Source organism: Temnothorax longispinosus, chromosome 2, assembly GCF_030848805.1.
Source record: "Temnothorax longispinosus isolate EJ_2023e chromosome 2, Tlon_JGU_v1, whole genome shotgun sequence".
In the NCBI taxonomy this organism is placed as follows: Eukaryota; Metazoa; Arthropoda; class Insecta; order Hymenoptera; family Formicidae; genus Temnothorax; species Temnothorax longispinosus.
In genome coordinates, this window is record NC_092359.1 from 13,745,659 (window position 1) to 13,763,991 (window position 18,333).

The 18,333-nt window shown below is 31.0% G+C and overlaps 2 protein-coding genes across 6 annotated transcripts; both read left to right on the top strand.

Moving 5' to 3' along the window:
* The first annotated feature begins 3,352 nt into the window (after positions 1-3,352).
* LOC139808106 (mitogen-activated protein kinase p38b) lies at positions 3,353-10,667 on the top strand. 5 transcript variants are annotated; one of them, XM_071769757.1, is made up of 10 exons: positions 3,353-3,500; positions 4,802-4,931; positions 5,006-5,064; positions 5,263-5,404; positions 5,479-5,641; positions 5,769-5,840; positions 6,332-6,411; positions 9,351-9,429; positions 9,512-9,685; positions 9,762-10,667. In XM_071769757.1, the coding sequence occupies exons 1-10, from the start codon at positions 3,388-3,390 to the stop codon at positions 9,839-9,841; spliced, it is 1,092 nt and encodes a 363-aa protein (XP_071625858.1). In that variant the 5' UTR covers positions 3,353-3,387; the 3' UTR covers positions 9,842-10,667. The 5 variants fall into 5 exon arrangements, with proteins under 5 accessions (XP_071625858.1, XP_071625859.1, XP_071625861.1 ...); XM_071769758.1 differs by lacking the exon at positions 6,332-6,411 and adding an exon at positions 7,089-7,168; XM_071769760.1 differs by lacking the exon at positions 6,332-6,411 and adding an exon at positions 7,089-7,168 and having other exon boundaries at positions 3,401-3,798.
* Positions 10,668-10,824: 157 nt separating this feature from the next.
* On the top strand, positions 10,825-17,014 carry LOC139808111 (uncharacterized). Its single transcript, XM_071769765.1, has 7 exons — positions 10,825-12,361; positions 13,464-13,593; positions 13,773-13,929; positions 14,027-14,941; positions 15,137-15,355; positions 15,466-15,669; positions 15,768-17,014. Exons 2-7 carry the CDS (start codon positions 13,555-13,557, stop codon positions 16,745-16,747), a joined length of 2,514 nt encoding a protein of 837 aa, XP_071625866.1. The 5' UTR covers positions 10,825-12,361; positions 13,464-13,554; the 3' UTR covers positions 16,748-17,014.
* The last annotated feature ends 1,319 nt before the right edge of the window (positions 17,015-18,333 follow it).

Here is an 18,333-nt window from a genome sequence, read left to right on the forward strand (position 1 = left end):
TTTGGACTAAACTACTAAAGCTTCGCGCACAACGTGGCGCGTCATTAAATGCCAAGATCTGCCCGTCGTAATTACACCTTCTGCACCTCGATATATTTTTTTTACTTTTTCCGGTTTTCTCTCTTTCTCTTTAAAATGTGAGCGTGTATTTCTTCCAATTTAATGCGAAAAAATATAGCACTTTGTAATCGTACTTGAGGATGATTTCGGCCAAACTTCGATTAACGTAAACCGCGGTGATTAATTTATTAAATATAATATCGATCTGTATTTTATTTTGTAAACATGATGATAGAATAGTTTTTATTGTTAATTATTTGCTGCTTTACATATGAAAAAATTGATTACATTAGGAACGAATTATGTAATTAGAAGTTTTGTGCAATTAAGTTTAATATATATATGTGTGTGTGTATATATTGTATATATATATATATATATATACAATTGCTTTTCGACCAAAGGTTGCGGGGGTGGGTCACCGATTTTGATGCCGATTTTTTCCTCGAAAGTACACTAGAAAAGGAGATGATCCTGAAAATTTGAGCCCGATTCGATCAAATCCGGCTGCTGGAGAATTTTTTGAATTTTGAAAAAAGTCGATTTTTTAGTCATTTTCAAAAATTTATATCTTAGCTTCTATATAACCTAGAGACTCGTTTGAGGCCGCATTCTTTTCTGTAAACCCTCTACTTTTAAGGAAAAAATTGGTCATTGGTTTACACTCAAGTCCGGCTTCACGGCGAGCTGCTAACTAAACCACTGTTTTAGAGAAATTTTGCCTATTTTTGAAATGCTGTCATATCTACTGTTTTCGAAGTAGAGGATTGATCAGCAGCTGATATTTTTTGTTCAGGTATACTCTGAAGAAATCTACCCACTTTTTACTTCATTGCTTCTATTTCGTTAAGTTATGGCCATCTAAAGCCGATCGATTTTCGAAAAATCGCCATTTTCAAATAGCCAGAACTTTTTTTTTTCAACTTGAAATCCTTTGAAATTTTCAGGGAATATACTTCATTATATCCTTAAACAACCCTGAAAATTTCAATTTTGGAATAGAAGTGGTTTTCGAGTTATAAAGTTTTTAAAATGTCAACTTTTCGATTTAATATGACATTTTTTGTGGTTTTATCATCAATTTTGTATATTTAATGTAAATAATTGATATTTTTCGGAAAATATATTCGAAAATAAGGAGCAAAACGGATTGTTTGAGAAAATTGAGGGAAAAAATTAATATTTTTTATTTTGATTTATTTGTTTAAAATTTTTAAAAAGTAAATATTTGTTCATTTCTTTTAATAATATGGTAAATACAAATTTCCAAAGTATTTGAGAACTATCATGTCATGTTTAGCAAATTATACTTTGCTCATAATTTAATAACAGTATTAACGTTAGTACTATAAACTTTGAACAATTTTAAACAAATAAATCAAAATAAAAAATATTAATTTTTTCCCTCAATTTTCTCAAACAATCCGTTTTGCTCCTTATTTTCGAATATATTTTCCGAAAAATATCAATTTTATTTACATTAAATTTACAAAATTGATGATAAAACCACAAAAAAATGTCATATTAAATCGAAAAGTTGACATTTTAAAAACTTCATAACTCGGAAACCACTTCTATTCCAAAATTGAAATTTTCAGGGTTGTTTAAGGATATAATGAAGTATATTCTCTGAAAATTTCAAAGGATTTCGAGTTGAAAGAAAAAAGTTCTGGCTATCTGAAAATGGCAATTTTTCGAAAATCGATCGGCTTTAGATGGCCATAACTTAACGAAATAGAAGCAATCAAGTAAAAAGTGGGTAGATTTCTTCAGAGTATACCTGAACAAAAAATATCAGCTGCTGATCAACCCTCTACTTCGAAAACTGTAGCATTTCAAAAATAGGCAAAATTTCTCTGGTTATAAATAACAGTGGTTTAGTTAGCAGCTCACCGTGAAGCCGGACTTGAGTGTAAACCAATGACCAATTTTTTCCTTAAAAGTAGAGGGTTTACAGAAAAGAATGCGGCCTCAAACGAGTCTCTAGGTTATATAGAAGCTAAGATATAAATTTTTGAAAATGACTGAAAAATCGACTTTTTTCAAAATTCAAAAAATTCTCCAGCAGCCGGATTTGATCGAATCGGGCTCAAATTTTCAGGATCATCTCCTTTTCTAGTGTACTTTCGAGGAAAAAATCGGCATCAAAATCGGTGACCCACCCCCGCAACCTTTGGTCGAAAAGTAATGGATCTGCCCATATATATATATATATATATATATATATATATATATATATATATATGTCTATTTTTTACCAATTAATGTAGATTAATTTTAATCTCAGTTTAATTTACTTTTTATCTTTTCCTATAGTTCTAAGAAATTCTTTTCTAGTTCTAGTTAAACTTAAATTAAAGTATTAAATAATAAAGTTAATCGGGATGAGTTTGATCGATCGAAGTCCGCACTGATTATTATAGGTAAATGTTTCAATGGCCGACACGTTCCAGTGCAGTGTCCGACTACATTGAAGAAAAATATTTACTATATTTATTTGAACAATTAAAAATGAAAATAATAATTATTGTAAAAAAACTTTAATATTTAATGATTATAATTGGGAACAAGAAGTAAACCTAATTAAAAATTTGTGTATTTAAAGAAATTGATTAAATGAGAGCATGTGTCTGTTGTTTGTCAAAATGATTATATGGCCAATCGTTAACAAATTCGTTAAGCGTAAGCATATAGCTATAATAGTATGAAAATTGGATATTTAATATTTGTAAATAATCAATTATCTAATTTTAAAGATTAGTTAGAAACTCGTTTTGACAAAATTTGTCCTAAAAATCACAATTAAAACGATATTTTTTACTGTCGTCCGGATACTCTGGTACATTAAAGTATCAGTGGTCCCAATCGCCGGACGTATAATGCGAACGCAATTTGTTAAAAAATGAGAGGTTATTAGTATGTCATGCAGTGTCGCCTGTTGGAATTGATAGATTTTTACGGTAAGTGTAATAAGTATGTTTTTAAAGGCATTAAATTGCATGATATTTAAAATTGGACTACGAATGTCGCTCTGTGCAGTCATTTCATTAGCTAGATGAGATCTTGCGGCTATCTTATCTAACAAACATATTTGTTGTTGTAAAATATATTTAAAATGATCGCAGGTATAAACCTGAACTATGAATAATTAAATTAATTTTTATCTTAGGAATAGTTTACAGCGTTCCCCCGCCATTCTAATCGCGCTTTATTCCTTCTATTCGATATCTCGTATCGAACATAAAAAAGATATCGAACAGTCGATAAATATATCGAGTATCGAGAAACGTTTTTAGACCGCGCAATCGCGCGGTGGAATCGATTGGGATGCGCCTGCCGCCCGTTGGCCTCCGAACTCCGAAGTCCGACTCCGACTCCGACTCCGACTCACTCCGACTCCGAACTCCGAGCCGAGTCGAACGTGTAGCCCAACTGACTAAGTGAGTAGCCTGTAGTGCCTGTACCTGTCTGTGGCGTCTGTACCGCGATGAGCTCGTAGCGGCACCGGCCGACCTGGAGATGTGGTGTCGCGCCGCGCGGTAGAGATCGAGAGTCGGTTAACGCGAGAACGAAGGGACGCTGTCACGGCTGTCGCCGTAATCCTCGCCGGAGCCGAGAGTAACGCGGGGGAGGCATGCCGCAGTTTCACAAGATCGAGATCAACAGGACGGAATGGGAGGTACCGGAGCGGTACCAGTTGCTCACTCCCGTGGGCTCGGGCGCCTACGGCCAAGTCTGGTAAGCGACAAGTGCCATCCGCAGCACGACGCACGACGTTGTTGGCACGATTCGTCAATCGTCGCGCGGTGTTACGTGCACGCGAGCGCAAGCGCGCGTCACGCAACCGCCGAAGGTGGAGAACCTTGGCGATGTATGTATGTGTGTACGGCAGAGACTCTGTCAAGAAGCTCTCGACCAAGTCGCAAAAAAGTTTTCCGATTTTGTCGAGATATCCTTTGAATGTTTTGCATCGCAACGCGCAGTTCTTAGACGTCTTACTTTGATTTTATATTTTTGTAATTTAATATATCTAATATAAATTTCATAATTTCGTTATAAAAATGTTCCTTATAAGCTTCTTGCACCTCTATCGTTCGGTTTGTTAACTGTCGTTCAGGGGATGATCGATCAATTGACAATCGGATGCAAAGTTGTTGGAACGAGCGACGTTCCGCACTGCTGGGGGCCATGAACCGATCGCAACCTTGACATTTACATATTCGGCGTTAGAACGGCAAGATTGTCGCGCGACTATTCTCCGTCGTAGAAAAGAGCCCGGATATAATTATTGCCGGGGTTGCGTTAATTCCGAGAGGGAATTTTGCGCACGCGTCCGCATATTTACGAAAATAGAATGGATTTGGAACGACGCACAATGTTTGTCAATAACAATTGAGAAATAATGCGAATAACGCGAAATCTTAATTGTGATCAAAATTTGACTTACAATGAATCGAGCTTACAATTAAGCATTTGTTTATCCCGATTTGAAATAAAATAGTTTTGAAAGAAAAAGAAGAAAAAAAAAAAAACAAAGTGCAGAAAATATCAGTAATATATCTATGAAGCTATATAAGCTATTTATTTATTTTACAATATTTTAATTAATGATATAATCGATTTACAAAAGTGTTAAAGTTTGTAACAATTAAATACAAATTACAATGTAGTGCTTCAGATAGTGCCAATAAAAAATACGACTAGAAATCGTGTTATTGTTAAAAAAAATTTTACGTTCTAGTTCAGCGGTGGATACAACTACTGGACAAAAGGTGGCGATCAAAAAGTTAGCCAGGCCGTTTCAGTCAGCTGTGCACGCAAAACGCACATATAGGGAGCTGCGTATGTTAAAACATATGAATCATGAAAATGTGGGTAAATGGTCAATCATCGAGATACTTTACGCTTGTAGTCAGTTTTAAAGATACGTGTTGCTCTTTTGTAGGTAATAGGACTGTTAGATGTATTTCATCCGTCTTCATCTTTGGAAGATTTTCAACATGTGTGGGTATCATGTCCATTATGTTCCAGTTAACAAGACATCAAACGACATATTTCTTAACACAGTGACGTCTAAAGACGTCTTAATAACATCTCTAGCGTTAATAATACGTCATTAAGATGTATCTAGACGTCACCTTGTTAACTGGGATGAGAACAGTCTTATTTTGCTTATATTAATTGTGTTATTTATTTATATAGATACCTAGTCACACATCTAATGGGCGCTGACCTAAATAATATTGTCAGAACGCAAAAGCTTTCTGACGATCATGTGCAATTTCTCGTCTATCAGATCCTCCGTGGTTTAAAATACATCCATTCTGCAGGAATTATACATAGGGTACGATAGTGCGCTGTATGTTTACATAAAATGTGAAAAATATAGAAGCAATTTCTGACAGATTTGATTAATAGGACTTGAAACCGTCCAACATAGCGGTCAACGAAGATTGCGAACTGAAAATACTAGACTTTGGGTTGGCTAGGCCCACAGAGAACGAAATGACCGGTTACGTCGCCACTAGGTGGTATAGAGCACCTGAAATTATGCTTAATTGGATGCATTACAATCAGACAGGTCAGTAATTAATTGTCAGTATTAATTGAAAGAGGATTAGTGGAAAAAGAGATATCTTATCTGCTTTATCTTATAAGAATAGAAATCTTATCACGTTATGTTGTAATACTATTGTTATATATTTTAGTTGATATTTGGTCAGTGGGATGCATAATGGCGGAATTATTAACTGGGAGAACATTATTTCCTGGAACAGATCGTATCCTTTGTCACTATTGAGTTTTTGTTGTGTTATTTTAATTTCCAGTATTTCTTTACATTAATTTTTTTCTCATAAGTTATACCATAAATGTATGTTTTATGTGTTTAACACAAACTTATTAATTAGTTTTAATAAATATTTCTATTTGTTTCATCCAGTTGCAATGTCTTTTAATAAATATGCTTTTTGCTAAGGATCTATCGTAACTGAGATATCCCATAATTGCATTAAACTCTTAAATTTAACACCACTGTATATATTCTGCTTAACATGTGCTTTTAGAAAGCCATTTGCTTACACTTTGCATTTTTAATCTAAAAGCTATTTGCAAAGCATGAATATAATATAATAAAGACTGTATATATAAAAATATCAATTACATATTTAGAATACGTAACATATTGCTTTAAAAAATAATAAAATATATTTAACAAAGGGGATATTTAGTATTTTCAAAGAAAAATATAGTGGAGCCTTAGCAAGAGCAGATATTCATCAACTGAATTTAATTATGGAAATTTTGGGTACTCCACGAGACGAGTTTATGAAAAAAATATCATCAGAATCGGTAAGTTTTATTTTACAGTATTTTGTTTTGCAATTATTTCACAGTAGTTACTAGTTACTTTATCACTGTAGCATGAAATGCACGTTTTATACATTTTAAATAAAATGTGAACTGTGCTTGATCTTTTCTTGTTCTTTGTTAACATGTAAAATAAAAATGAATATTACATCTTGGCAAATTCTTAGATTTGACATAATATTGATGCAATACTTAATATAAGATTTTAGCAACAAATAATCTATACTTTGATAGCTTAATAAATTATATTTACGGATAACATAATATTAATAATAATTAAAAGTAGTATATATTCATATAATTACTAAATTCATAGAAAATTCAAGAAAAATTTAAGTAATATAGATTTCAAGACAAGTTGTAATATAAAGTATATCTTAATAGAAAAAGGTTTAAATTTTACATAACATGAAGCTTATTGGCGTATGCAAATATAGCATATTAAATAAAGTATACTATATAAAGTTAAATCTTTTTCACATTTGATATTTATTTAAAGTTCTAATTCACGCTGCTTTATAACAAATATGCAGCTTGCTTTAGATGCGATCACTTACCAGTTTGTGGGAATGGTTTTATGTATTTAGCATTAATAAAACTACTTTTTAATTGTTATTTAATTGATACTGCTTTTCCAAACATACCTTAACCATAAGCAGACATTGATCATCTAACACGAGTGTTAGTACTCTGTGGTACACCCACAGAAGAAACATTAAGCAAAATTACTAGCCAAGAGGTAAATTTGTTTTTTAAGTCAATATATATATTCTAAACTTTATGTTCAGACTCAAAATATAGTCATTATATATAAGAGAAATATAAATGTATATTTTTATTTAAAAAAAAATAGCTTTTAAATATCTTAACCAGTTAAACCCGCTGCATACGTAGGTCTACGGCATCCGAGCCAAAGTGATATCTGCTCGAAAATGTAAAACCTGCAAGCCTGTCAGAAGATATTAAATATACGATATTTATCAAAATGACTATAAAATCGTCAACTACAATAGACAGATGTTTCATGAATTTTAAATTTTTTTAGATTTTTTAAAATGCTTTAAGGTAGGGAAAAATAGCGTTGAACGTGACAGACCCACGTATGTACTTAGAAGGTACTGAAAAAACGTATGCACTTTAAGGACGTTCTCTCGTCCTTATACTAGAGAAAATCGATTTTCTTAGGATTTTCTTGAAACTGTAAATATATGTTAATTTAGGTGTGCTTTATGCGTGGTATAAATTTCAGTACCTCTTCCGGTATAAAAAATCAAGATACTGAGCCTCAAAGTTTCAACTTTTACTAATGAAAAGGTTTTCCAGGCCAAACGGTAAGAGATACGAGGTTGGCCAAGAGGACCAAAGTTGCTCCTCTCGTCGAGTTCTATAAGGAAAAAATGCCAAGACTAAAAAAAATTAAATTTTAAAATTTTTTTTTTGAAACTTTAAGGCTCAGTATCTTTATTTTTTATACCGGAAGACGTACTGAGAGAGAAATTTATACCACGCATAAAGCACACCTAAATTAACGTATATTCACAGTTTCAAGAAAATCCTAAAAAAATCGATTTTCTTTAGTATAAGGACAAGAGAACGTCCTTAAGGATTAATTTGATATCTAGTTTATGATGTTTATGTTTATATTTTGTTTATAATGCTTCATATTAAAGTGTATGATTTTACTATGTCACAAAAATGTTTTTTTAAATCTTTTGAGAGATTTATATGAAAATAAAGATAGGGGAGACCGGGGCTAAGCCGACACTATTTTTTCAAAGGCAATTTTTAATATTTAATTAAAATTTTTAGGCAAATTCAATGATATATATTTAAAGAGTGTTTCTTCAGGTACAAAATTGATTCAGGAAGTTTTGCTGTACGTCGCTTTGTTTTGCCGCCAGGAAAGGAAAAGTGACGCGAAGACAAATTTTCGAATTGAAAAATGACGGGGCGAACTCGACACCCCGCCGGGGCAAACTCAACACTTTGTTTGATCGACACAATTTGATCTGGAACTTATTTTTTTATTGTTTAAAAATAAAAATACATTGTTTATCAAATGAAAAGACATTGTGTATTAGAAACAAAAAGTCGGAATAAAGTAAACAATTATTTAAAATAATGAGAAAAAAAAAGATTAAACTTTTAATTATCTTTTTCTGAACTGTCTGAAAAACAATTTATACACGTAAACTCGCGATCAGATGTGCGCACACATTCGTCATGAGCCATACGGTTGCATAAGATGCATTGTTTGTTATTAGAAGCTAATGAAATGTTTTCCGAACACACGCAACAGATGTTCCTTAAATCGTCATCGGAATCGGACGCAACAGTGACCTTTTTTGCGATAATGTCACTTTAGGTTAGTGTCGTCTTTGCCCCGGTGGCGTCGTGTCGACTTAGCCCCGAACGTCGTTTTTTACTTTTGTTACTCCAAAAATATATAAATTTTGAAAATATGCAAAAATTATTATCGGATTCGTATAAGGCATCGAATTTCCCATCAAAATCACTTAGCGGTAGATTCGCAAGAGTAAAGCTCGATGAAAGAGTAGACATTTTCGAGAGATCAGAAAAATTACTTTTCACTATCAAAAACACTTATGTCGCGTTAAAAATTACACTATAACTCAGAATGTTACCAAATTCCGTTGATAATACTGGCACATAAAGACGCATTTACAGTAGCAAAGGCAAGTTTCTACGATAGATTTAAATTGGCAAAAAGCCTAGTGTCAAGTTCGCCCCGCTGTCGGCTTAGCCCCGGTCTCCCCTATATAAAACATACGAGAAGAAAAAAATATATAGTAAATATATATCTCTAGTAAATATATACAGTATATACATATATAGGATACAGATTAATTTATATAAATGGCGATATGAGTTTTTTTACCGTAATTGAATTACTGTTACAGGCCAGAAATTATATTCAAAGTTTGCCGCCGTTAAAAAAAAAAAATTTTAAAGAAGTATTTCGTGGAGCTAATCCTTTAGGTAAATAACAAAAATGTCTGGTGACTTATATTGATAAATGTCAAATGATGCATTTCATCAGAATCATTAAATTTTTGTTTAGCTATTGATTTACTGGAACTGATGTTGGAATTGGATGCAGAGAGAAGGATCACAGCGGAACAGGCTTTAGCACATCCATACCTTGCACAGTATGCAGATCCAACTGACGAACCTGTTTCTCTACCATATGACCAGAGCTTCGAGGATATGGATCTTCCAGTAGAGAAATGGAAAGGTAACGCATCTTCACTAATTCCTATTTTAATTTAAACCATTGCCACATTGTGGGTAATGGATATTTTTACTTGTAGAACTTGTGTATCATGAGGTTGTAAACTTCGTCCCACAGCAGCTACCTACATTGTCTTCGACAATTGAAACGACTTCTTAAGAACAACTTCTTAAGAACAGTTATAACACGTGTAATATAGATTTAAGCACAGTAAGATACAATAATATATAGATTAACATTAATCATGAGAGTAAAGGATATATAATTATTATATACAAAAATAATACTGTATATAATTTATAAATAACGTAGTATATCGTTGATAGTTGAGCTAATCTGTCCAGAAGATAGGATATATTTTTCTCGAAAAGAAAACTAAACTCACTTACTATTTAATTACGTAACTCGGTTATCAGTAATGTCTGTTACACAACGAGATCGTTGTGTATAAATTTTTCAAGTTATTTTATCAAGTATCAGTTCTCTTATTGTTAGTCCATGAAAGAGATCATACAATTATTTGATTTTATGAAATAATCGATTATTATCATATATAAATTATGATGAACTTGCTATATGATACATTCAAAGTATCAGATATATACATGTAACTTTAGACTTAAACATATATAATGATATAACAATTGTAGTACTTATTATTTTTTAATCATGCTACTAAATCAAAAAACAATACGATATATTTCTAACTATAAATCCACCCGTGTTTGCAAACTTAACAAAACGACCAATATTTGCTGAAATCTAAAAAGAATTCCTATTACAATAGAGAAAACAAATGGTAGCAATAAAATGGAATTGAATATACGAGGCATTGTTATAAATTAGGAATTGCATACTTGATAACAATAAAGGATATATATTGCCATATAAACATAAGATTATAAAATTTACAAAACAAATGTACAATAATTTATATTTATATTGCTAATGTATGATAGAAGAAAAGGAAATATGTATGAAGATATATTTGAAACTGGTCTGATTTCCCTTTCAAACTTTTCATTAATTTTTTTATTAGGTTTGTTTTTTATTGCTGCACTGCTGGACTGCACTAGAACTTCTCCCGCTTTCGTCAAATTTTAAACATATACTTATTTCAAGTTTCAACCAGTCAGCTATAAAAAACAGACCTAATGATACAAGTATCATTCATCTTTTTCTTTATGTCCTCTTTCTAAATTTCTGTGTATTCGTAATCGAGCAGTACAATGAATAAGTGTATTGTAACATTTATGGTATATTTTCCTTTTGGTAGTCATACACACTATTCAAAAAACACCAGCTGAATGCAAATCTTGCCCAAACTTATATGTTTAAATAAATTGTTTTATCTTGATAGTATTGATTGAGAAGGTTAAATAACCTAATTATAGTTTACCATAAAATATTTTTTTAATATGCCAAATATATGGACTGAGGATGATACTGAGAAATTAATAGCACTTTATGGACAATATCAATGTTTGTGGAACTCATTTCATTCTGAGTTCAATAGCAAATCATTGCGTTACGAAGCGTACAAGGAGATAAGAAACTCCATGAATATTCCTGGATTAACAATATGTGATTGTATTAAGAAAATTCAAAATGTAAAAAAAGAATACTGTTATGAACTATCAAAAATCGCTGCAGCTATTTCTTGTGAAAAATTGTATGCGCCAAAAGCGAAGTGGTTTAAAACGACGCACATGCTCTTCTTTCCATACATGTCAATATCTCATTATAATAATTTTAGGAAGGTATGATGTAACAGAATAGTATATAAGAAATAATTATACAGGTTTGATTGCTAAATTATATTTATATGATAAAGTAGTAGCAGTTATATAATGATAAATATCATTATCTTTTAAAATTATGTATTGTAAGTTATGTTCATATTTTGTTCATGTTTGTAATGCGTATATTGTTTTATATTATATTTATAATATGCACGAACGTATTTGCAGCAAGATAACAATTATCAAAAATTTAATGATGGCAGTATTCAAAATAAATTTTTGCATTCATCTTTTGAGAAATCAGAGGGCAAACATATTTGCTCATGTAATACTTGTGGAATGTGTGAGCTTCAAGAGATCGAGTTGTGTATAAAATTGAGGTAATTTGTTATTTATATATCTATTTTGTGTAACTCTATAAGGCATCACAAAATAAAATACAAAAATATTTTTCAAATACAGAGATACCATTCCTTCTGTTCCGAAATTGCAAGATGCTCTCGTCCCTTCTGGAACTATTCAAACGATTGATGTAGCGACAGAAACGAGTAATGATATTATTGCAGAACACGAAACGCAAACGGATTTGCTTCACGTTAGAAACGAATATGAGAGACACATTATTAATAAGTATAAGATACAAATACTTTCGATAATTTTATATTTTTATTACAATGTTACAATTTTAATAGGAGCGAAAATATGTCGCAGGCGACAATGGAGGAAAAAAGGTTTATATGTACTAAATAAGCAAGTAATTTATATTGTCGATTTTTCAAGAGAAAGAATGGAAAAAAAATGTAAAATCTTTTGTAACAGGATAGTTCTACATGCATGGATGATATTCTTTTAGAAGTGCATGGCAGGAAAAAAATTGAAGATAACTTTGACATATTTGGAAAAAGCATAGCGTTTCAATTACGAACTATTGACATTCGTAAGTAAAATCTGTTGATTATAATAGGAAATAATTATCATTATTGAACTAGCATAACTTATTTTTAGAGACTGTTATGGAATTGGAAAAGGAAATACAAAATTTGATAACAAAAGCGCGATTAAAAATCTTAGAATCTAAACTAACGGACCAGAGTAGTAGCTCAATTTGTTGTTGCGATTGTAACGACTGTAATGTAATATGTAAAGATGAAACTTGTAGCTGCGGTCTAACATTACAGGAATGTTTATTACTTACTAAAATCAAAGAAAGCAAGGAATTTGGATTTTGTTACAAGCAATAGGCAAGAGAGGAAAAAAAATTTTTGGCAATAAAGTACCAACGTGATTGCAATCAATATTTTCAGTTTAAATTATTATTTAAAGTTAAGTGATATATTATATATAGATATATAGGCAATAAATTCTCCAGTAAAATATTAATAAATACATTAGAAAATGCAAATAATATGATCTGTTTTGCAATACTTTTATCAATGTGTAAAACAAATATATTTTGCAAAAAGTATTTAAGTAAATATAGTTATAAATTAATTATGTATGTATATAAGTAATAAAGTAATTATATATATATGATTTTGTGCTGATTATTTATTTTCAGATAATAGAAAACTTTTGTTATATCGAATATTGATAAGCAGATGTATTCACTTAAGATTTTACAAAGAATTGCAGTTTCCTTCATGTGGTTGTCGTGCAAATTTTCTGTCTATAGAATATGTAAATCTTAATTCCGTGTTGTTATATATTGATAATTATGTCCTTTAAGTGGAACGAAAATTTCACTCTCGTCTTTTTAAATGCATATCGGGAGCACTTATGTCTTTGGAATCCATATTATGTGAAATATTATGATTGTTTAGCCAAAAATGAAGCATTGAAGAGTATCATTAAAAAACTTAATATACCCGAATTGAATATATCCGATTGTCTAGAGCAAATTAAAGTGATAAGAAAAAAGTAAAAGCAATAAGAGAAAAAAGTAAATGATAGAAATCTTCATTTATTTTTATATGAAGATTTATATCCGATTTTTATTCATCCAGATTGAATCAGTTTCAAAAGCGTTATTCTCATCTTAGATATGGACAAGAACAAATAAAAGTTATCAAGGGATTTCAATCAGGCAAACCGTACAAATCTCCTTTTGCTTGGTTTCCTGTAATAGCTGGGATGTTAACAAAGGTGATTGATGAAGAAGACAAGCTACAGGTAATATATATAATTTATATATGTAATTCGTGCAAAAAAAGGATACATTATACATAAATTATTTCAAAAATACATAATTTTTTTTAAAATCTTATGAATTATACTGTTAAATCAAACACTGAGATATTAATACTAAAGATTTTAATTTAATTAACTATTTACATTATTATTATGGATAGAACAGAATGGAATCAGTAGAAACAATATCTCCTTTAAAAGACTGTGTTACAAAACCATACGACAAATATAAAAGTGCATCTAATTTTCCTTGTGTGCAAGGAACAAAGCAAGATTATAAGACAAAACCAAGAAAAAACACTAAATTTACAAAAACAGGTAAAGAAGTATTTAAGAAATAATCATTTCTGTTTTAAACTTGCGGTTATTAAATATTCAATTTATTTATTGCATTCAAACACTACATATATGCCAGAGAATCTTGATATATTAGATCGCAAAAGCGAAAGGCAGAATGATGTGCAATTGCTGCAGTGTCCATCCTGTGGTTGGGAAGATGTAAGATCTAACAGATTGAGTATAACTGCTAAAAAAACTTATGAACAAATAAAACCATTAGATATCGCGGTTCCTTGTCCAGAATACTCCGATTTCGCCGATAAATCTTATGAAGGACACAAAGCAGATCGATACCGAACAGATACTATGTATCAAGGAAAATATAATAATATAATTCCATGTCCAAGCTTTCCTAGCAGTTTACCAAGTTATACCGACTATCCTGAAGACATATTAACAACTCACTGTCCGCAAGGCACTCGCAATTACATAAATCAACAGATGACACCGAGACCAATTATTACGTCCAAATCAAAATCCTGTACAAGAGAAATACAATTGCCAAGTGAACAATTATTTCCAGAAAAACGAACGAAGCAAGTAGGGACTAGTGTCGAACAATACGATAAAGGAATACAAAACACAGTTTCCATGTCAAAGACGAAAACAGATGTTATACGAAAGTGTTATAGAGAAATCCAAAGTAAGCCTTTAACATCTCAGGAAAAGTTGAAGCAAGTAGCAGTAAATACTGCACAACAGTGTGATAAGGAAATTCAGAATACCATCTATGCGAGTCCAAGTAATTGCCAGGCTTCTCAAAAATGTTCTTCGACACGAAAAGCAAAGCAAATTGATACAAATACTGTGGAATGTCCCGCTAACGACATGCGAAATACGATTGGTATAAAATTAAAGAGCGTAGGAGGCTCTATGCCAAATTTTATATTAATAACTACCGATAGAAATTATTTACCACTGATACAAAGAGATTGGAAGGAATTGGCAACTAATAAATGCCAGAAAGACTCTGGTGATTATGATCAGAAAGGTTTTTAAATCTCAAGATATATATTCAATTAATATCTTAAGAGATATATCACGTCAAACTTGATTTGTAAAAATTTAATTTAATTTTTGATCTTACTGAGATATGAGTAATGAGATTTGCCTAATTGTAAAGAAAAATATTTATAAATGATGTATAAATAGCATTTTGTTAATCTACTTTCTGATATTTCTTCAGGAGTGGAGAAAGCTTATCTTGAATTAGATGACAAAAAATTCGTTGAAAATGAAGTTTGTATTAAAGAAACCTGTTCTAGCGACATAATGGAGATTATCAAAGAGAATTCTGTAATAACACAAGTTTTACTTCAATGCTTGGAAAAAGTTATGCAAGAAAGAACAAAAATTTATTCCGTTACGTCACTCTTATCGAACAGAGATAATGTAAATTCTAATTGTAAGTAGTGATTATAATTCCTCGCAGCAATATATAGATTTAGTTTATTTTATGATTATATAAGTCATATTATAACTGTATTTATATGTTACAATATATCTTTTACACAGCTTCTGAGATGATTGCTTGTGAACAAATTCTGTCAAAATATGCAAATGAGAATATACATTTTGGCAGTAGTTCTGCTGTTGAATTAGAAAGCCTAAGTTGTTTATCGTGTTTGGAAAAACCGGAAGAAGATAACACCATAACAATGTTTATAAAAACCTGCTTGGAGTTAATAAAGCATGCTCTTGAATTGAATAGCAAGAATGGTCGGTATTTTTGAACATTTTATAAATAGTGAATCTATATAATTAATGTATTTATTAAAAAGAGGTATATTAAAACTTTTCAATGTAATCTTTTTCAGTGCAAGAGAGCTGTATAAGAAAAGAAGATGAGATAAATACTTTTATCGTTTTAAATAAAATAAAAGAATATGCAGACGAAATTTTAAAAATATATACACTCGTGGATTATTCAAAGAGGCAGTTATTAAATAAGTTTTATTCTAGATCCAAATCAAAAAGTGAATGCCCTTCGAAACGAAACTCTACTGTAAATTCGGTTCAGACTCAAGATACAAAGAAGGATGCTGCTATAGATCCATTTACAGCCTCTTTTGCCAACTCGAAAGATGTAGAAGTATTGTATAGACCTTCCATATCGAAAGTTAGAGATCACAGTCTTTCGAAAAATGGTGCCACATACGCAGAAACAATGACAGAAGAACTTTTTGTCAAGGACAAAGATATTACTGCGCGTACAGAGAATCATGATATCGGCTTGAATGTGTCATTGCCGCAGATATCACTTCGTGAATCGGGAACTCAATATACTCCGAAGCAATTACAAGATACAGGCATTGTAACCGATCCCAGTTTCGAGGAAAAGATAAGTGTCGCCACTCAAAATTGCGAGCCTATGTTGATTCGCGTAATCAAGTCTAATAATAGCGAAGGTATTCTAAAATTGGACAAGGAGACATGCGTACGCGATGCCCACGTTTTCTGGATGGCGAACGTCGATAAATGCTCAAAAAATATGTATCATAAATATTCAGTTAGAGAATACGATAAATTGTTACACTCTGGCGTTTCTCATGTACGCGAGAAAGAAGTGAATTGTATAGACTACCGTACATCTTTGTTACCGAAGAGAATTTATGGATACAACAAAAGATGCAAAAGTTCATTGCGAGGTTCATTGCCATGTAATCACGACTGGATTAAAGCAAACCTTAGATTATTATCGAATCAACGTATTTCCAAAATCCCATTGTACGCGAAATCACGCAAGTATACACGGAGAAGGACTGAATTGTATAGAATGTCGCAGTCATATGTATAAGTATATTTAATTCAATATAATAATATGGTAAATGAATGAAATGAAAACATATCATAGAAATAAATCTTATAGTTCGATATATAATTTTTTGTCATGGTAATCAAATAAATTAAAATTTTTAATTTAAATCCTATTTTTTTATTACATGAAAATGTATAATATTTTCACAGTTAGAATATGGGTATTCCTAATTGTAAAGGACATATCTATTAACGAGAATTAAAGAAAACTCTCATGTGTGTGATATACAGTATCAATATTTAAATTTAATAAAATAGTATAAAAGAGACACTTCTATTTTTTCATGCTGTTCATTTTTATACTGTTTATACTGTTATTGTATATCTTTAATGTCTTATATAGGATTCATAAAGCAGCAATACAATTATTTAACAATGACATTAATCAGTTCAATTATTTGTCCTTAGTACATTTATTTCTTCTCTATGTAAATATATGGAGGAAAGTCCCCTATTATGAGATACCAAGTTCATTTTGTATGATTGCCGGAAGTCTATGGGCAGAATTTAAAAATGTAATGAATTTTCTACTAAACAGATTTCACCGTAAAGGCAATAAGTGTATTCATGATGGAACCAACAGATGGGACCTATTAATTTAGCAGAAACCCCGCTATCTCATAATAGGGGACTCTCCTTTATATGTATATATACATATATATATATATATATATATATATATATATATATATACACACAGGATCCAGAAATACTTGTACAAACTTTGGGAGTGAGTTCTCCACACATAAACAAGAAAAAAATATCACATACATTTCAGGCCTGCACGTTCACCTCATCTAAATCCATTAGATTTTTATCTGTAGGGACACTTAAAAGCCCTCTAGTTTATGTAACTAAAATTGCAAATAAAGAGACGCTTCGCCAACGTATCGTAGATCTGCAAAATTATCTGCAACTTTCATGGGATTTTTGAAAAGGTCTGTTACAGTCTATGATTCAATGTGTCTATACGTGCACTGAAGCAGGTGGAGGACATTTTAAGCATTTATTATGAATTATAAGTAGATAAACAATTGAATTGAAGATGTTTTATATTGGTCATGTGATACTGTAGATGTATTCTGTCAGTTTTTGTTGAAAGTAATCTTTCGATTATAACTCATAAACCAAGTATTTCTGAACATATGTGTATAACATTTTTTTCTTGTTTTATGTGTGGAAAACTCACTCCCAAAGTTTGTATAAGTATTTTTGAATCACTCTGTATATTATAGAACGAATAAGTAACACAATCCAGTTAATTTTTAAGATACATGCTACAAATTGCTAGAATATATTCTAACATGTATTTGCATAATAGTAAAAATTGCGCATTGTATTACAAATAACTTGGAAACAAACTTTAAAATCAGCCATTAACAAGTTACGTAAGATGTATAGGTATTATCTATCAATATTGGCAAAAAGAATATACTTCTGTGTTTGCTAATTAAATCAGTATATTATTATATTTGACAATAATAATTCAGATAAAAAAAAAATAATCAACAAATAACATTGTATCTTTAATTGATAAATGAGAGCAAAGTTCTATATAGATGTATT